This window comes from Ictalurus furcatus, chromosome 24, assembly GCF_023375685.1.
Source record: "Ictalurus furcatus strain D&B chromosome 24, Billie_1.0, whole genome shotgun sequence".
NCBI classification, from domain to species: Eukaryota; Metazoa; Chordata; class Actinopteri; order Siluriformes; family Ictaluridae; genus Ictalurus; species Ictalurus furcatus.
The window spans coordinates 17160326-17182007 of record NC_071278.1 but is presented as its reverse complement, the minus strand read 5'-3'; the positions used below and the strand labels follow the sequence as shown (position 1 = coordinate 17182007).

At 39.2% G+C, this 21682-nt stretch overlaps 1 protein-coding gene across 5 annotated transcripts in view; it reads right to left on the bottom strand.

The window, feature by feature from the left end:
* Positions 1 to 8865: 8865 nt before the first annotated feature.
* elmo1 (engulfment and cell motility 1 (ced-12 homolog, C. elegans)) overlaps positions 8866 to 21682 on the bottom strand; it is a 92332-nt gene continuing 79515 nt past the window's right edge. For all 5 annotated transcript variants that reach the window (XM_053613507.1, XM_053613506.1, XM_053613508.1 and 2 more), the window contains 6 exons: positions 21165 to 21328; positions 19612 to 19724; positions 14301 to 14408; positions 14118 to 14200; positions 11191 to 11268; positions 8866 to 10051 (listed from right to left, as the gene is read on the bottom strand). In XM_053613507.1, coding sequence (XP_053469482.1) covers positions 9851 to 10051; positions 11191 to 11268; positions 14118 to 14200; positions 14301 to 14408; positions 19612 to 19724; positions 21165 to 21328 — 747 coding nt within the window. In that variant the 3' untranslated portion in view covers positions 8866 to 9850. The remainder of the gene's footprint in view (positions 10052 to 11190; positions 11269 to 14117; positions 14201 to 14300; positions 14409 to 19611; positions 19725 to 21164; positions 21329 to 21682) is intronic.

Sequence of the window (21682 nt, the reverse complement as noted above, 5' to 3'; positions counted from 1 at the left end):
AAAGGACAAGTACAGTGTTTTTCCCTCAGCTGCGATTTAGAGCCTACTGTGTCTTGTTTTTCTCATCAATTCTTAATTTCTCGTCCTCGGTGCACATTCAGATCAGCTGTCTGTAATTGTTGGGTGGAAAAATATTTTCCAAGCTTCAGTAAGCAGGCTTTCGCTTTAGCTTAAAAATGTCAAACTTGCATGTGAATCTCCACACACAGTAACCCAAGCTCAGGAAATGAACCAGCAACCTGGAGCTCTGAGGCGGCAACGTTACCAGCTGTGCCACTGCGACATCCATACTTATGGCATACTTATCGTTATCGCAAAACTGCATGTATTTGCCAATATGCTAAGCCTGGACGTTTCATGCTGAAAGCTGATTGGCTAATGGTGACCATGTTTTTGCAGCAGAAGATATTTCCAGTGCTTGGAGCCCCAGTAAACAGGCAACTCTGTCTACAAAGTTACATTGACACAAACAGGAAAAGAGCTGCTCCTCTGCTGTTTCCATGACCATAAACTCTGATAATAACCGACACCCCCTGGAAGCCCCACCCCCTTTCCTCCCATCTCACATTAGTAATGTTTTGGCTGATGCGCTCTTCTTGACTCTCTGTCAAGGTAAATGGAGAATGTTTTTAGTTGATTAACGCAAAATAAAATTAAAGCTGATTGGCTAATAGTGGTCACTTTTTTTTTTTTAATTTTTTCCAAAAATTCTTCCAGTGATTGGATCCTTAATAAACAGGTAACTCTGTTTACTTTAAGACAAACCTGACTGAATTGCCATGACACAGATAGGATGAGAACTGCGCCTCTGCTGTTTCCACCACCATGACAGGCGTTTTGAAAGACGAGAGATATCTTCTGACAAGTAAAGGCATGTCTGTGTGACAAATCAAATCAGACTCCAGAGAGGACACATAGTCTGCTATAGATAAAGCTTTCTCTGGTACAAAGATCTGTGAACAGATTTTGAGCACAGATGGGGGGCCCGGACCTGTTATCTTACTGAGAGATGTGTTCATAGCTAAAACATGCACTCATATCAAAAGTACCAGGTATTTTAATAAATCCAGGATGGCAGTCAACATAGAGTTTAAGTCATAGGAACTAAGTTTCTTTATTTGGAAATCGGTTTCTACAACATACTCGCAAAACTTTGAAAAGAAGGAAATGAAGTGCTGGTATAGAGAATTCAAGTGTCAGCCATTATCTTCTGTTCAAGATTACATAAACTGACCTTTCAGTCAGTCCAAGCTGGGTCTTACATAATGAAGTTATTCTGCCCTGTTAATTTTGCTCTTAGGCAAGCCACACACACACATATGCGCACACACATATGCGCACACACAAACCCCAACCCTCCCCATCTGTACACGCACTAATCACGGAAAGTTGAGGAAAAGCTCGTCTGTCTTGAAATTATATTGCTAAATGAGTCAATACTTTTATTTATTTAACACAGCACCATGAGTGTGAACAATGCACATTAATAAATAAATAAATAAATAAAAAGTCAAGCAGTGCCAAATCAAGAATTGTACTTCTACACACTTGAATGATCCATGCAAGAGAAAAAAACGGAAGAAATAGTCATGGAGTGGATGAAAGTGACATTTATTGATCTGTGCTTTAACCAATTGGACAAAGGGCTTATTACCTGGTTGATTACTTCACGCATGTTGCGTAAGAGCTGCACATTTTTAATATTTCTTCTCCCACTCCAAAAAAAAAAAAAAAACAGCCAATCCACATATGAAACTGGAATGACTGACAATCGAGTTTTAACTGACATAACCCTGGAAGCTCCGCCCCTTTCTCATCTAACATTAGTCATGTTTTGGCCGGTGCTTTCTTCTTGGATCACTCTTCCCACCTAAAAGGTAAACCGATAACGTTTTTAGTTTATTAGTCTGAAATATAACACCAATTCCAAAAAAGATGGGACGGTGTGTAAAATGTAAATTAAAAACAGAATGCAAATCTCATAAACCCATATGTTATTCACAATAGAACATAGAAAACATACAAAATGGTTGCCCTCGTCCCAACTTTTTTGAGACGTGTCGCGGTCATCAAATGCACGATTACCTTTTTTTTTTTTCTTCCTTAAAATCGTACATTTTCTCCATTTAAACATTTGATATGTTTTCCATGTTCTGTTGTGAATAACACATGGGTTTGTGAGATTTGCAAATCATTGCATTCTGTTTTTATTTACATTTTACACAGCGTCCCAACTTTTTTGGAATTGGGGTTGTAAAACCTAGGAATGTGTTCAAGTTGTTGTTGTTTTTTTTTAAATGGCAATTATTTAGGGATTCCCACCCTTCCTCTCTTACTGGAACTACTCATTATCCCTCTTTGGGGTCAGTGGGTCTTATTATCACTTAAGTAGGCATTATCACTTGCCATACCATTATCAATAACCATTGTGACAAAACTATTGACACTCCTGAAGGATATTTAAACAGTATTCAAACAAATGTTTCACTCCCCAAAACTCAAATTGTTACCTTTGAACAACTGTCAGCCATCACCAGGGGAAAAAAGCTTTGAACACAAAAGAGACAGATGCTCGTTGACCTGGAAAAGTCATGCCAATAGATGGCTCAATGCTGGGATGATCCTGTATTTATGATGAAAGGCATTTTGACATTTATCTCTAATGGTGCTGTTCAGAAGTGTAAAACAGAGCGAACGCTGGCCGTTGACATGAAGCTTGAGTACGAGCCATCCAATCACTGCCATATGTAATCAGATCAGATTAGCGTGGCTGGCTGGCTGGCTGGCAGAGAGGAGCAGCTGCTCCCGAATGTGTTGAACTTCCCTCACAGGCAAGCTGGAAAGAGACTCAGGGGGACTGACGTACTGGGAATTATTTATTCTAGGCTTTCCTCCACTAAATCTGTCTACAGCTGTGATAAATAATTGGTCTTTGTTGTTTGCTGGACATAAACACAGAATTCAACCTTCACCTCGCATTTACTACTGGAAAAAAAAAAAAACACTTTTGGTGTGTTGCCTATTTTCTCCGTAATGTTATCTGGTTGAACATGCCTGATTTTTGCAAATTAAATTTACTGAGACAAACAGAAAATCAGAAAATACATACAATCCCATGTCAATAGATTCATTCAAATAACTAAACAAATACGCCTACAAGCTTCTGTTATTCAATTAGCAGAGTTTCAACGTACTCTCCGTCTACCGCATCTGTAACGTATATTTCCCTGTACTGAGAATAGAATAAGAATCATATACAATACCCTGTCCAGGGTGTACCCCGCCTTGTGCCCGATGCTCCCTGGGATAGGCTCCAGGTTCCCCGCGACCCTGAGAAGGAGTAAGCGGTATAGAAGATGGATGGATGGATGGATTATAAGGCAAATTCAAAACTTCAACAGTCACAGTAGAACAATACCTTTTAGGATGAGACAAAATGAAAGATCTGTACTTGCAAGTTATCCAATTATGGCAGCAGCACAATGCATAAAATGATGCAGATACAAGGTTCTGCCTGCAGAACTGCCACTCACTGGGTGTTTTTTTGTTTTGTTTTTCGCACCACTCTATGTAAACTCTAGAGATTGGTCTAAGTGAAAATCCCAGGAGATCTGCAGCCCATCTTGCACGATCACCCATGTCACGGTCAAAATCACTGAGATCACATTTATCCCCATTCTGATGTTTGATGTGAACATTAACCAAAGCTCCGGTATTGGCGTGATTTCATAGGTGTGTTCGACTTCATGCGGCGATGCGCAGACCGATCGGCGGCTGACTTGAAGCAGTGCATTCCGGTTCGAATTTTTGTCCAACTTGAGACGACGCCGACGAAACGTCACTGTGACGTATCGCATCAGAGTACCGCGATAATGATACGTGAGCAGCCGGCTCCCTCAGAGCGGCTGCACGAGCTCTGATGACGACACGGCCATTTCACGATTGGCCAGACTCACAGACGACAACGATGCCATGCTTTTCATGTTTATTCCGACACCTTCAGATCCACTAAGGCTCACAAATCCGTATTTTTAGACAAGTAAAAACCCTTTTCATATAATCTTAATGGTATGTTAATGTGTCATGTTTATCAACATAAAACTGATAAAAAAAAAAATAGGGACCCCATTTTATTGGTTTTTAAATAATACAGGCTTATGTCGAATGTTCTTCTTGTTAAGCTAACCTATACAATGAAAAGTGTTTCTGGTTGCTACGTGCAAAATTCAGACGTCTGTTAATGTGAGATATATTACATGTAATCCACTTTGTCTGCGATAAAGAAAGCAAACACGGCACAAGTGTCACTACGGGAAGCAGAACGTGTCTGACTTGACGGCTCCGTTTTCAACTCCTCCCCCGACTGCAAGCGGCAACTCTCGGCGATAGGTTACATCAAGCCACAGCCAAAGTCGAACACACCTGACGTGTTGTGCTCCTGTCACATGATTGGCTGATTGGATAATTTCATGAATGAGCAGGTGCATAAGTGTTCCTAATAAAGTGGTAGTTTTCGGGCTACATATTCACTCCTCTGCAAAGCGTAGCCCCATCTCTAGGGATGAATTAATACAGAATTGGAGATTCATTTTCACAATCTTTGAAGAATTCATGAAGGCCTTCTCCAAAAATGTGTTACACAAACATTTGACATCCCAACATTTATCCTTTCACTTTTTTTTTTTTTTTTCATTTTTGTGATCACAAATCTGCTACAGATACAGTAGATAGGGATTAAGTTGAAAACCATTGGAATATTCCTTTAATAAAGTGAGGAAGGATGTGATCTGTCCTGGCTACCGAGTCTGTACGTGATGCTCTTCCAAGGGCTTGGCTAAGCCTGGACCCTGCTATAAGGTTCACTTTACTAACAGCTTGAACAGGCTTCCAATGCATTCTGAGAGTGAGAAAGATACTTTGGATGGATCTGAAAAGTCGCTCTCTGAAAGTCACGCATCTGAACTGCCTGCCCACCTTCACTGTGATTAGCTTGTGAAATATTTTCACTTCATGCCTTTATTTTTATTTTATTATTTTATTCACTGAAACAGATCTGAATGTGGCCAATGTGAGAAAAAGTTTAATAGAACCTATAGATGGACTGATATGTTTTTCAAGTCAGTCAATCACATCGTCTTTTGAATGAAAAAGTTAAAAAAGTACATTTAAAATTTTTTTTACAAAAACGGCACCCATTCAGGATAATGACCCTCATGATTCTATTCAAGCTGTGAAAAAAAAAAATCCGCAAACACAACAACCAATAAATAATGATGAAGAATTTAAGCTAGCTTTATCGCACGGAATTCACTACTTATCAGAGAACCAGAAAAACATTAGATGCATGCTGTGCTTCAGGTATGGCAAGGCGTTGTTTTTTTTTATATTTATTTATTTTTTTTAAAGATGGTGGTTTCTACAGGCACCTTTTGGGTAGAAATAATAATGGTTACAGATGTCACTGTACAAAAGGTTACAGAAAACCCTCCAGACGTTTAGTAAAAGGCCATTAACTCGCATTTCAAATACTGGAGATCGTCTTTTCTAGAAACGAATCGTATCTGCTATGATGGAAGAAGAATGGCTACTCACTTAGATGTTAGCATTAAGATATTGCGAGTATGCTAGTGGGATGAATAAGCAGGAGAACAGTGTATTTTAAGCTGTATGTATGCTATACATGCACTTTTCATTATATTCCAATAATGAAACAATATGAAAGATGCATCAAACGCAGAAGCGTGGAAAAATACGTTCGGTTTTTATAAAGCTCTCTACACTACAGGAATCACTGATGTCAGCGTGTTGCTTGGTATTTGTGTGTTGAATAATAATTCACCGCAGGTTCCACGTAACACAATCAAATCAAATTAAAATGCATAAAGCAAAAACAAAATGCATAAAGTCAGAATCTTTTGGTCGGAAAAAACAAGGACGGCAAGTTCCTTTAGCCACGAGGCCCATATAACCTATGGCTCTATAGGTGAGAAGGAAAATGCTTATAAAACTTTTTCGGTAGCCATTCTAGCATGAACGTAAATGCTAATATGAATTTAGGGGAACCTTAACAGCAAGGGTATCCAATGGGAACCCTTTTCACAAGGCTAACAGTCCTTAATTATCCAGTTGGCCCTTAAACAACCCATAAACTATTTTTTTTCCCTAAGAGTGTATCCTGGGCTTCTCATTAACCCAGTATAAGGCTTCAGAGTATCTGGGATTATTTAAATATTTCTACTAACACACGTTCAATTTTTTCCAACTTATTAGTTCAATTCGATTCGGTTTTATTTGTATAGTACTTAGATCCCTAATGAGCAAGTCCTGGGATGAGCACAGGACAGTCTTTCTGATTACAGCAGCAGTTCTACAATATCCAGGTGGGATTATACACTGAGGCAAAGGTGAAACTTGGGCATAAATGCGTGGAAAATGTTTTGTCTCTGTAGTAAAGGATTCACTATTTTGACCCCATGCACTATTAATATTGCAGTTGTGTATTATAAAAATGTACTAGAAAAACCTGTGGTTTGTAATCGACAAGTCACTCCACCGATCTGTTTAAACCTGTGGAATGATTTACAAATGCCGAGGAGCGGTTATGTTGCTCAGCAGCAAAGCTATTGGCAATGCTAATGAATAAATTTGTGATTACAATGAATGTGAAACAACAAAATTAGTATGGGGTTAAAAATAGTGACGCTATACTTTAAAACTGTGGAAAATGTGAGAGGAAAAAGCCATTTCTGGCAGTGTACTCAGGTAATAAGAACACAGGACCAGAGGCAGGGTTTTTATGGCAGTGCAGAATGTTATTTTTGACATTTGTAAGGTAAAATATTCTTGCTAAGATTGACAGCTAAAAAAGAACAAGGCGGCTGCGGCAAATGCTAGGCTTCAAAAGCACTGGGGAAATTATATGTGGGAATCTTGAGCTTCTGTTGGGAGAGGGTTGAAATTCTGATAAGACTGAATCAATTCCTTTTGCAATTCAGTGTGTGCTGAAACAAACGAATCAAGGTCATTAGTAGTATTATTATTATAGTATCCTAATCGGACGAAACATTTGATGAATCAAATCCATTAATCAGTTCCTTAATGCCGTGTTCCTGTTTCACTCGGAATAGAATCAGTGCTATTCGCATTACTGTAATATCAAATTTCATCTCTAGTAATGGTGTCCTAATTACTGTTGTACGAAGAATTAAATACGTTTTGCAAATTAATGTGTGATTATTTAGCAAAATGTGATTCTTTCCTCTATTGTTCATGTAATTACTAAAAAAATAAATAAATAAATAAATAAAAAATTTGTAATTTAAAAGCGAAATAATATGCTTTAAATGTCAGAGTCACACTTGTACATCATCACAAACTGAAATATCAACTATTTTAAGGATTACAGTTGGGATATTTCACGAGTTTTATATCGCCGCGAGACGTCTCAAAAAAGTTGGGACGGGGCAACAAAAGACTGGAAAAGTAAGAGTTACTAAAAAGAAACAGCTGGTGGTTAATTTGCAGCAGGTCAGTAACATGATTGGGTATAAAAAGAGTATATCAGAGGAGCAGAGTCTTTCAGAAGTAAAGATGGGCAGAGGTTCACCAATCTGCGAAAAACTGCGTCTATAATTTGTGGAACAATTTCAGAATAATGTTCCTCAACATGAATATCTATGAATATCTCATCGTCTACAACATACATAGTAAGTACACCTACATGCAGTTGCACACATGATGTCACTAGGTCTGTGGCGAGTTTGGTGCATGTAGCAGGAAAGCTCTGGGAGCAGCAGCATTTAGAAATTTTGGGCCTCATAATAATAATAATAATAATAATAATAATAATAATAATAATCTTATGAAGCAGAACAGTATATTGGCTTTGTCAATATATGAGCAATAACAATAATGATGTGCTTTGCAAGCACCACTAATAAATAATAATAAATTATTATTATTATTATTAAATTGCTGATTAAATTGCAGTAATATTAATGTGATGTAACAAGTTTTCAATCAGAAAACACCATGGATAACATGGATTTGGAAATATGAATTTCAGATACACAGTAAAATGGAAGTTTCACATTTTTATGTGGGTGAGAGGTCAGACGCTGCATAATTAATTAATTAATTAATTAATTAATTCATCCATCCTTAACTACCTGGTCAGGGTCGCTAGCCTAATTTAAACCACCACATTTCTACCCGTTTCCAGGGGCTTAATGGGGCACAGGGTCCATATTTAAAAAAAACAAACAAACATCCAGCTAAGGCAGGGGTGTCCAATCTTATCCAGAAAGGGTTGGTGTGGGGGCAGGTTTTCATTCCAATCAAGTAGAAGCCAAAAAAAAAAAGCCAAGATACACTAATTAAAGACATGGAATCAGGTGTGGCTCCTGCTTGACTGGAATGAAAATCTACACCTACATACACGATCTTTGGGCTGAGGTCACGCCCACTTCGGGTTTAAATCAGAATACAGATAAGAATATTTGCAGCATTAAACAGAGACAGATGGTAACATTATGTTCCACCCCTACCAGAAACCATGGGGGAGATACTTTCTTGAATGAACTTATTTTACTTTACAAACACTAAATGGCCTTTTTCCTAATTACTTCACCATGTAATAAAGGTCTATTGTTCACAGAAGTACAGGCAGTGAACTGTAAAAAGGGTAATGGGTTCGATCCCAGCTGATAAAAGCCAGCTGCTCCCACTTTGCCCGTGAGCAAGGTGGCTAATGCAAAGCTAAAGTGTTCGAAATTGCAATTACACATCATGGTTGTTGTTTCAAAGGAGTTGCACATAGACGTCGAATTTGCAAAGTGTTATCGAATAGAAATGCAATCAGAAGGCTGAGTTGGAATTGATCTTTAATGTAAACAGCATGGTGTGGGGCTCTAAAATACATAAACATCTGAAAGGATAAAAAAATAATTCAGGAGGATAAAACAGTGAGAGTATTTATCATTTAACTTAAATTAACATCAATGATCAAATCTATCTCGTGTTCCTAAAAAATCGATTAACTGACACAAATGATACTGACTACTTGGCTGCACAAATATCACTAAAGTTTACACCATGTTACAAAAACAGAAGCTCAATATATTGCTTTGGAATGTTACAGCAGTCTACCACAAGTCTGGTGGGTATCAGGTAGAAGCAAGCGTTGGATTTGGATTTGAATTTTCAGGTTACAGTCCCACAGGCTGGCTGGTCCACTGAAGGAAGGACAGACTCAGATCAGGGCTAATATGAGACAGGAGTTCAGTTAACAGTCTATCGTTTGAGAAGCATCGACAGAACGCGCTGATGCCGATGGACTTGGACACTTACACTAATGCCACTTACGCTGCCTTTTCTGTGCTGTTAGCTGCCGCCTGTGTGAGTCAGACGTCTGCTGCAGGATGTGCTAAAAGCCAAAGTCCCCAGGCTCTGCACACACTCAGCAGCGGGGCTCTCACCTCAAACAGGATGGATGGTAATAAAAACGGAAAGGACAAGCATTATGACAGTGTACGTGAGCCAGAGTTAACCCATGTTCAAGGTGTGTGTGTGTGTGTGTGTGTGTGGTTACCGCGAAGTTAGCCGAAGTTTTTTTTTTGTTTTTAAAGAGGTGCAGGTGGGATATGGGACATATGTCAGACACCCGAAGAGCAAACTGTGAGTTCGATAAACTCACCGGGAAATAATGCAATTTAAAACGAAAAGAATTAAGTGAAAGAAAGAAAGAAAGAAAGAAAAAACGATCCTTTTGTTTGTTTTTTTTTCCTAAAACTTTTGTTCTTTCTTCCAGTCTGCATGTAAAAAAAAAAATAACTTGGTCCAGTGGAGGGCTTTAGTTGCAGTCATAGACAAAGTCATAATTACTAGGTTCTTTTGGGATAGGGGGTGGGGCCTCTGGAATCTGGATGTTCTCCAGGTCCAGGAGGCGGAGCTTCATCTCCATGTTCAGAAGAGTGTCCAAGTCGGAGCGAGTGAATTCACTGGTCATCTCCTTTCCCAAAAGAGCGTTCAGCCCATCTGTCCACACACAGTACTGAAACACACACACACACACATTAGATATTAATCTACAATGGAGTGCAAAATCCTGCACAAATTTGCACATCCTTAGAATGAAGAATCCTTAGAATGTCTTGCAGCAAGATATTTAGTCTGTTGGGTTTCACAGATTTTTCTTGTGTTGCAATTAACACAAATGCTCAAATAATGTATGTTAAGTTATTACTTTTTTTTTAAATTATTTTTTTTTGTTTTAAGTTTTCATCCATCCATCCATCTTCTACACCGGTTAATCCTTTTCAGGGTCACGGGGAAACCTGGAGCCTATCCCAGGGAGCATGGGGAACAAGGCAGGGTACACCCTGGACAGGGTGCCAATCCATCGCAGGGCACAATCACATACACGTTCACACACCCATTCATACACTATGGACACTTTAGACACGCCAATCAGCCTACCATGCATGTCTTTGGACTGGGGGAGGAAACCAGAGTACCCGGAGGAAACCCCCGGAGCACGGGGAGAACACGCAAACTCCGCACACACAGAGCCGCGGGAATCGAACCCCGACCCTTGAGGTGTGAGGCGAACGTGCTAACCACTAAGCCACAGTGCGCCCTTTTTTAAGTTTATAAGTCTTAAAAAGTCTCCCTTTAAGACTGTGATATAAATATTCTCAATATTTTGGGCTCTCTTTGGGGTAATATTCAGCCCCGTATAGGCCACGCTCCACACCCGTTATAACTTTTCCAGATGTACTGTACAACTCTGTCTTCTTCAAACCTCTGGAGACTCAGACGCTAATGGCAAAATCTCTTTTCAATCTAGTTTGCGTTGTGTTCTAGACGGTTATTATGGAATTCTATTTTTCGCTGAGAAATTGCAAACTATACATAAAACTTTATTAAAAAAAAAAAAAAAAAACCATGGTGGATGCAGACCTCTGCACTTAACCATATTTACTGTGCACACATGCAGGGTTTGATCAATATAAAGACATGATCCATATATAATGGGAACTGGTAAACGAGTAGCATTTGAAGTGTAAGGAGTTTAACTTTATGTCTACTATTATAAAACACTGCGTTTTGCAAATGGCGGCTGTTATTGAAATTGTGAAGCTTTTAAAAAGGTGCCCCGCCCCCTCTCTTTCATACTGTGGCATTGTTTACCTCATGCTTGTCAGGAGCAATGAAGTTTAAATACTCATCAGACTCATAGAGGATAGAAAAGGCCAACTCCAGCACTTCCTAAGAAAGAGACACAAACAGCAAAAAGAAAAAAGAAAAAGAATCAGTTTATGTTTCTAAACCATTTACATGTCTCCTCCGCATATACTACAGCAGATGGCTTATCCTGTCACAGTGAGAGTGTGCATGCCTCAACTTCTGCTGGGAACCAGTGAGCAGCCAGCACAGGGAGTGTTTCAGTGCTTTACTGTAACGAGATGCTCCTCAGCTCCTGACAGATTGCACAAGACAAATGTTTTTTTGAATAGCTGTCAGAGAAACCAGCTACCACCAGGCAAATGTTTCTGGATACAAAACTGTTCTCATGTCAGACAAAGCTGGCTTTTAAGCCAACAATTTGAGTCACAAGTCGCAAATCCTTTTTATTCGTTAAGTGTTCAACTGGTGAAGGATTTTAAATGGCTTGAGGTTGAAATAGAATATATTTTCTCTGCCTCCTCTTTCTCATAGATGCTGGTAAATGGATTAAAAGGGTAGGCTAATGTATTAATAGTAAGAAAATAACTCAAAATGGATGGCAAATTTGGGTGGTTAAAGAGGTTCCTGAAGATGAATGAATGCATATCAGTTTAAAAAAAAAGAAAAAGAAAAGAAAAAAAAAAGTGTGTTTTCTTCCTGAAAGTAAACGATTTCTTTTACTAACCCGTCTGTTCAGATTTTTGACCCTTTTTTAATGCTTCTTCAAAACTTTAGATTATTTTCATACTATTTTTTTTTTTAATATTCATATTATATTTAATTAGAATTTCTTTTTGTAGATAAATTGTTAAATTGTTAAGCACATTTGCCCATTTAAAAACACTGCAGGGGGACTAACATTTGCACTCAGCTGTAGGAGAGAACCGTGGCACAGTTTGACTATAAACTGAAGAGTGCAGGCACAAGATGTGTTTTATATTCAGGGACAAATGTCTAGTAACAGATTTAGGAAAACAACCACATTCTAGTGGAAAAAGAGCAATACGAGAAAACATGACATACTTTAAATCAAGATCTTGATCAGTGAATACCCTTGCCACGTTAACTTTTCCCTTGACGGTCAATTCGCCTTTGTTCTCAGAGCATGTGTAAGCCCCAGGGAGCCTTGAATCTATTGGAGCTTTATCAATGCTTGTTTGTTTACTGACCGTATCGGTTTATCCGATACAGAGGATACTCTCTCTCTATTAAAGTAACCAATCCAGATCGGAGTACTAGATCAGGAGGAAACCCAAACGGACATGGGAGAGCATAAAAAGTAATGGAGCTGTGAGGCAACACCACCACTGTTGCCCTTCTAATACTGATACAGCAACATCTAACTCAAACACAGCGTGGTTGAATGCTTGAATCTGATTGGTCAGAAGGTGTGCATTATTTTCATATAACAACAGCAGAGGTAGTTCTGGTTATAACATACATTTCTATTAATGGGCTCATAGTAACAGCTAATATACTTCTACGGTGGACACTCCACGTAAGACTAATAATAAAGGGATTTAAAAACAGGTGGTTTAACGCATTAAAGTAAAACTGTAATCATGGATATGGTGAAGTTTAAAGACATTTATTTAACAGTATATGGAAGGAGTCTCAGTTGTACGCACTCTCGGTCACGATTTCAGTTTTCTCCAGTTCTGTGCGTGTGTGTGTGAGAGAGAGAGAGAGAGAGAGAGAGAGATGGAGAGATTAAGATTATCACAGCTATAACATAAGTGAGAACAGGAATTAACTTGTCTCAGAGACATTCAACAATGCTCAATTTTTAAAACTCTAAACTGTTAAAATGTGCAATGTGTCATTCATTAATAAATTCAACATTGTAATCTTTGGATAATCGCTCCACAGTGCACTTCAGGTGGGGTGGGGGGTATGGGTAGCGGCACTCTGCTTGTGTGTCGTGCCACATTACACCCCCCCGTTGTGCATTTTATTCATACGACACCACAGTCTGTCATGTGTTATTCCTTACTAAGTAACCACTCGTGGCTTAGCTTTTGTATGTAGTTTGACAGGAACTCTGTAGGAGGCAGTCTTATTGTGTACAGGAATTGCCACAGACTGATCTGTCTTATTGTTCAGAATGAGTGATACCATCTGGGTGTGTTTGGGTTCTCGCACTGAGCAGAGGCGGTAGTGCACCATGGTGCGCTCTGTGCCCCAGAGCCATTCTTCCTGCTGCATTCTCACTGATAAATCCATAAACATAGTTGACAGAGCGGCACAATGCGGCTTTGTTTTTCACGCTAAATTTGTCTTTTATGAGTCAGCCTGCGGGACTCAGGGGAAAGCCTGAGGCAGCTGAATTCACCTGAGTACACAGAGTTCCCTCCATTTTAAAGCAAAAGAACACCGTTTACGAGGTCTAAAATGATCAAGCAAGCTGGATTTTGAGTCTCGCAGCTTTACTGAAAGCTTCACATTGGAGAAGTCGGTGTCCATTTATTCACTCAGTCATCTACAGTAAGTACTTTATCCTGGTCAGGGTCATGGTGGATCTGAAGCCTATCCTGGAGACAGGGGCATGAGCTGGGAATACACCCTGGACGGGACTCCAGTCTATCTTCATTCACACATCTATCCACACAACAATGTACACCCAGGGGTAATTTAGTTAAGTCAGTACAGCAATCTGGTAGAAAACCGGAGAACCTTGAGGAAACGCACACACACTCAGAACAATAACCCAAGCTCCAGATCAAACCAGGGACTCTGGAGCTGTGATTTGGTGTTTCCGTAGCGAATGTTTGTGAAGACCAAAGTCACAAATGACAAATAACTGATGCACAGTAACCTCCTGGGCAAACACTGATCAATACAATAATCAAGTCTCCTGCAGCGCACACACACACACACACACACACACTCACCTTGTTCTGCTTCAGGGCTCCCTTCTCCTTCATGTGTGGACAGTCCTTACCGGTGACAACAGCTTTGATATCAGCCACGGGCACTGTCGAGAAGGAAGAGGAGCATTGAGCTATAATCCAGGTCTGCTCCAGGCCTCTGGTGTAATCGTTCTGCACCACAGTGATGCACTCAGCTGTACTTACATTTGTCTTGTAGAGAATCGTGAGGTACCTCTCCCTGAGGACTCTCCTCCAGGTCCCCATAGTGGAGTACTTTATGATTTGGTGACAATCGACAATACCAGAACTTATCTGAGAGAGAGAGAGAGACACACATCACAGGCATAAACTGCATGATTGTGTTTGTATTTGTCAATTATTATATCTTTTTTGGACATACCCATAACTTTTAGACTTCCACAATATTTAAAATACGGAGGCAGAGAAATTTCCCATGATATTATCAGAAATGTTTTTCGAGATCAATACCATATTTTCTCATCACCTAGCTCTATGTGGGGACCGGACCAATTATGTAGCACACCTTGTCAATTATGATGTAGTGTTGTTTTTTAAAAAAAAAAAAAAAAAAAAAAAGTTTTTTGAAATGACTTATTTGCTTCCACAACTTTGGCTTGTATTATACATGTACGTGTAAAGGTGAGACTTCAGGAGGTGCTATTGGCCTGCTGACTGAATAAATCTTTAACTGGCATGAAGGCTCTCCACCCCCTGCCTGGCACCTCTTGCACCGGACAGAAGGCTGGCACAAAGTGTCAGTGCTGCTCACACATAGGCTGACGGCTGGCACTTGCTCTGTTGCCTCCATCCAAAGCCTAATTGCTGAGAATAGCATCCTGGCAACGTGGCAAAGAGCGGAGAGTCTGGGATCTGCCGAGCTGTGCAGAATTGTGCACAGTGGCACTTTGCAGTCCGCTCAAGCTCTCGCATGGCACGAGCTGAAGACAGGATTTAATACAAACAGACTGCTCATTACGCTCTTTCTGTATAGTATCATCCTCCTAACAAACATACCCACCCGACTGAAGCTTATTTATCTATAGACACAAGCCGAGCGGCTGTGAGGAGCCAGACGGTGGAACCGCCGACCATCTGTGTATGCATACAAGATGTCAGAAGAAATCAAGCATGCTGATTATTTTCAAGGTGTAAACAAATAATAAAACAAGGCTTTACAAGTGAGGTTTTCTATGTAAGGACCCTGGTTGCAGTTTCTTAGACAGATTTCTTTGCTAACTGTTAGACACTCAGATTGACAAGGAAGTACAGAAAGATAGAGTGAGAGCGAGCAAAGTCATTTACATTTAAGAGCAGCTTGATGAATATTTGATGGGCAGATGTGGTTTGAGTACAGCTCTTCAAGTAAAAACGTTGGCAGAGAGATTTGAAGCATAAAGACAGAACGAAAGGCGGAGTCCGAATGAGAGGAAGAGACTTCTTTAAGCATAGTTGGGTGGAGAGACATTTTCTGCACGGTACAAATGTTTAATATTTAATTCGATTTGTATGGTGCTTTTAACAAAATCACGATCCCAAAGCAGCTTTACAGAAATCCATATGCAGAATAAAGATCCCTAATGAGCAAGCCAGAGGCAACAGTGGCAAGGAAAAACTCTGAGATGACATGAGGAAGAAACCTTAACTCGTAAACTCGTAAATATAGTAGCACACCCATGCAAGTACCGTAGATTTGCAGGCGTGTATACATAAACTTACTTAGTACATGATCTTCTAATCAACATCCATTAAAACACAAACACGAGGAAAGAACAGACAGAGAAAATAAAGTGATGTGTGGGTGCACATGCCAGATTGTGCCATGAAATTACTCAGAGGAACTCAACAAGGAAAGCACAAACATTTCTATTGAAATTTACATAAACAGAAAACAAAGCAAAAGAGTTTATGCACGAGATCCAATACTATGTTCTAGTTTTCTGAACTGAGCCCCATTTGGACAGAATTAGTATAACACGGGGATCTGGGGCAAACTAATTATCACCAGGCTCTCTCTCTCTCTCTCGCTCTCATTTTTCATCACGTCCGAATCAGTCCGATCGGTTATATTCACAGACTGAATGTCTGGAATGATTAGGCAATTTTTTATTTACTAAGCTGTCTGATCATGTAGGGGAAAAGATTTTGCATAAGAAAGAATCCATTCCAGAAAGTTAAAAAATGTATTTTATTTATTTATATATATATATATATATATATATATATATATATATATATATATATATATATATATATATTATATAATATTATATATATATATATATATATATATATATATATATATATATATATATATATATATATATATATATATGTATATGTATATATATATATATTATATAAATATTATATTATAATTATATATACGCACATACACATACAGGGTTTCCCGAAAGTCTCCATACATGGGGGAAATGAACACTTTTTTCACAATTTCAACTCCAATCCTTAGTTTATATTAGATTTTTTTTCAGATAGCTTTTAAGAACGCCTTTGACAAAAGAAGAACGTATTGAAATCATTCTCATGGCTGGATCGGGAAGCTGTCGCAAGGTTGTGATGGACTTCAACAGGAAACGCGGTGAGCACATCACACACACACACACACACACACACACACACACACACACGACATTGTTGCCAAACTTATTAACAAGTTCAAAAAGACTGGAAGTGAACGTCCACCAACATCCAGTGATGAAGGGACAGCCGACGTGGAGCTGGCAAACATAGTCCCCTATATATGGAGACTTTTGGGACACTCTATAGTATAGCATATAGGTGACATTTCTAGTGGCATTAGATTTTTTTTAAAAATTTTATTTAAAGGGTACTTCCATAGTGCCTTTATGATACATTCATAAGCGTTACATAAATATTTTATAAAAGGAGAATTTATGAAAGGCTTAGGTCAAAATGCACAAGATATTGGAGGTTTTATGGAACTCTGTCTTTACATGGAAGAGAGAACAACAACCATTAATCGTCATTATGATACTTTATTACAGTATCTACTTCTTATAGCAGCATGTATTAAAATGATTATGGTGCCCCATTTTTATTTATAAAGCCTATATTTTAATGCCCTCAAACACAAATATTAATCAAACTGACATCAATTGTGTCCTATGACACACTGTGTGTACCTTTGACAGCTTGTGTCATGAATGTGCTGTTAGTAAAAACAAGCTAATACCTGGAACAAGTGTTATGTTTCTGCGTGCTAGCTCAGACTACATACACATTTAGGCATGTTATGCAATTCATTTTAACCTGAACAGACACGAGCCCACAGACGAGCAGTCATAACGTGCGTCATTCAGTATGCTCAGAAGATGTACAAAATGTACATAAATAACTAAGGAATAATGTGGACGTTTTTGGTAGGACAACAATGAGTACATAGTGTAGACCAGTGGTCACCAACCTTCTTCCTTGAGATCGACCTTCCTGCAGGTTTCATCTCCAACCAAAATCTAACACACCTGTTTCAGCTGACCAAGAACTTCTTAAGGCAATGATTACATGGTCAGGTGGGCATGATTATGGTTGGAGCTAAAGTCTTCAGGAAGGTAGCTCTCCAGGAACAGGGTTGGTGACCCACTGGTGCAGACACGTCCACCTCTGTCATTTATATAGAAAACTCTTATCCTGTGCAAATCAATCAGAATCATTACAGATCCTGCAGTAAAATTAGTGAGCAGAGATATGATCGATTATGCCATCTGAATTAGTCCGGCAACTGGAGCAGAAATGAAAGTTTATGGTGTTATACACAAGGCATAAAAAACGAAGAAAAAAAAAAAACACTAACAGCACAGAGGAGGTAAAAGTTCCTCAGGATCATCCTGAGATTTATCTGAATTCTGCTGGGAGGAATGCTAAGCTGTTTAGGGATGCATTTAATGTGGCTTAATGATCCTGCACTGCTACACAACAGAAAGCTAAAAGTAACTCTCCTATTTATAAGTGGATGAAGTAAAATATGGCTTTCTTGTAAAGCTACACTGCAGCATTTTTGCGATACAACGGATATAAAACCAGTTACACGCCGTCACTGGACCGAGCCGAACCTCTAATTCCAATCCGAGTGAAGGTCGGAGAAAGATCAGATAGAAGTATAAGGGTTAAAACTGACAGACAACGGGTAGGGAAGTGCGAGATGGAGAACTAGAGAACAGAAACGAGGTGTCCACTTTCACAGTGATCTAATCATGTAGTGTGAAGTGTGTTAAATTATCCAGGCTAACTGATAAAGCCACCCTATGTTCCAGCAGACAGCCCCAATCTCGTGAAAGCAAGGTACTGCTCTCCGCTCCACACTGTAAAAGCTTCAACACTCCTTTTAAAACAGTTGTTTTTTTTAAGCCATCTTGTACTGACTGTGTCTTTAATACAACGAACAATTTCAATACAAATTCTTCATACAGCACTTTTAACAATAAACACTGTCACGAAGCCACGAAGCAAGAACCTGGATGTAGATTTATATTTCGTATCTAGATTTTATTTCGTCCTAACAGCAAACAGTGTGTTCATTTCGGAATAATCTGAATTACCAGACATTTCTTCTGTTCATCCTCGTGGTCTACAGTCTATAAAAGGCATCTCCATGCTTCTGTTCACACACGAGCCTCACGACAGCGTCCTGTGTACTGCACTAGTACTCTTTCGCGAAAGTCTCGCCTGAATTTCGACTCTGGCTTGTGCTGACATTTAACTCTTTCCTTCTTCGTTTCAGTTAAATTCTTATACACACAAGCGCGTCTGTGAGAGGGCCCGTATAGTCACGCGGACAGTTTCTCGATTCAATCACAAGTTTGACTAAAATATTAGATGTGCCATATACAGGTCTGTGGAGAGAATTTAAAAGTAGTAGATGGTTTTGTTTAAATTTATACACAAATAAATAAATAAATAAATAAATAAATGAACCGTAGAACAGTGACCATGAAAACCCTAGGGATATCAGAAATTTGGTCGGAATTCTAAAATACGTCTGGGTAAAGTCAATACAAGACGAGCTGATGAAAATATTCGAACATGTGCAACATCCGTGGCTTAATGACCGCTTTACACCTTTTCAGGACTTTTCTTTTCAGGATTTTCAGGGCATTTTGTCTGTATTTTCCGTGACTGAAGAACTATTCTTGTAGACGTCCAGGTTGCTTACGTCTTAATACTTTAATACTAGGTTTCCGTAATTGGCCGGTGGATTTCCCGTTAACCCCATAATCAGTCGGAAGCTTGGTGGTCAGCTAGACTCTTTCAGAAGCAGAAGGATTAAATTAAGCAATTCCACTGTGTTAAATTAAGTTAAGCAATTCCTCCATTACTGCAATCAATTCCTGTGCTTCTGGTCAATGTCCGGTGGAGAGTCAAGTGGAAAAATGTACATATACAGCATATTACAAAGATCATGCCTGCGTGTGTGTGTGTGTGTGTGTGTGTGTGTGTGTGTGTGTTAGAGCTTTACCCTGTCTCCTGCGGCTACTGATCTTCCTGAAGCATGTGCCTTCGCATAAGCGGTTGAGACGCTGCTGTTTGATCAACTCCATGATTTCAGGCTGGATCTTCTCCCTCAGCTCCCTGTAAAGCACGCACACACGTGCACACACACACACACACACACACACACACACACACGTTCAACCAACGGTATTGTATATTTAAAAAAAAAAAAAAAAGGCAAAAGACACACCCAAAATTTGCCATCTCCTTTTCTGAAAGCAATCTTTCAATATGCAGATCTAAAGGTGAGCGCTGCATAAAGCGCGCTCATTCATTTTCTACATGCTCCCCTGATGGAGGTGTGCATTCTGCCTGGCATGCATAAAGCAGCTATTAAACTAAATTATGCATGGCTTGGAGGAGAGTGGCAGGGAATTTGAGTTGGAGAAGAGGAGAAGGTTGCTGACACTACAGTAGCGTCACTCTTTTTTCTGCTTTCGAATCATGCACCGTAGCTAAACTGGCTTGAGGACCTGTTGAAAACGAGGTCTCTGCTAAGTCAAAAGGAGAATCAATAGACAAACCAGGCTGAGACACAGTCCACTGAAATATGCTGCTGTGGACATAAACCAATGTATAGTTAGCGAATCATTAACATCAACTGTGCGTGAGCTATAGTTTTGCTGCACCTACACGGTGGAGCAAAAACGCAAGTCGTATCTAATAAACTGGCCAGTAAGTGTACAGAGTTTAAAAATGAATATGAATGAGTACAGCTACAAGTATAAAGTACAAAATATATTTATATAAATGACTTTTCTTTTCTTTCTTTTTTTTTTTTTTTTAAATTGTTGTTCAAACTCAACTGAAAAGTTTCGTTAGATTTAAAGAGCAAATGTTAAGGGTGTAAATGTTGCCTAAAGTCCCGCCGGCATGTTCTCGGAAACTGAACATCGCAGCACAAATGACGTGCCGTCAGCTACAAAAAAAAAACTCTAAATTGAGTGTCCTCTTAGTCTAATGAGATCTAGACTGCCCTACAACTCCAATGTCATTTGTGTGGAAATGTCCTTTTAATGTGCGCCTTCAATCTATGATGGACCAGATCAGACAAAATGTAAAAATAAATAAATGACTCAAAAATAAAAAAATAAACAAACAAAAACAAATAAATGTTTTTGCTTTTGTCGATGTCTTTATTTATTCATTTTTTTTATTCATATGGTTCTGTAATTCATTTGATCCTATTGTATAGACAAATACATTCCTAAACTTGTTTATTTATTTGTTTATTCCCCTTAAATTATTCATTGATTTAATTTCGATGTTTAATTATTTCTTGATTTTTGTATTTCTTTGCCTGTGCAGAAATTAGATAGTGTGGTTCTATATTCGGGCACCACAATCAAGGCCAGAATATTCAGGCACCACAATCAAACCGCTCTCTTTTTTGTTCTTCCATAAATCTAGTATGTGCTGCTACCATGGATGCATCAAGTATGTATGAGAGTACACTGTATATTAGCCCATGTGAATGGTTATGGGTGTGTGTGTGTGTGTGTGTGTGGTGTTACTCACAGAATGGGCCGAGACTGGAAGTCCTCCTGGTTCATCCTCTCCGACTGTCTGATCTTGAGGATCTCGGTGTAGCTCAGGTTCTGCAGGCGGGTCTTGAACTGATCCAGAGAGTTAGGCTTGTTCGTCAGAGCACGAGTGATCTGTTCCCTCACCACCTGCATCACCTACGACACACACAAACACAGATTAATTCCTGATATTGACTCTGATACACACACTTCATGCTTTATAATGACTATTCAGACATCGCTAGTTCAACGATGAAGTTGCAGCGGTGATCGTTACAATCATTAAGACAAACAGATCACAATGTCCCAGGCTATGGATGTGTGTATTCATTGTAACTGAAGATAAGTCGGGTAGCGACTGGCGCCTCAATTCCTTTCTTGACAACGTGGACACAAAGTTGTACAAAACAATCATTCCGATGACTGTACAGCCACCTCGTCTTAGCTGGGGTCAAAAACAAATAAAATGTTCTGAATGCATCAAACTGAAGTGAAAGCCAGTTCTGTTCA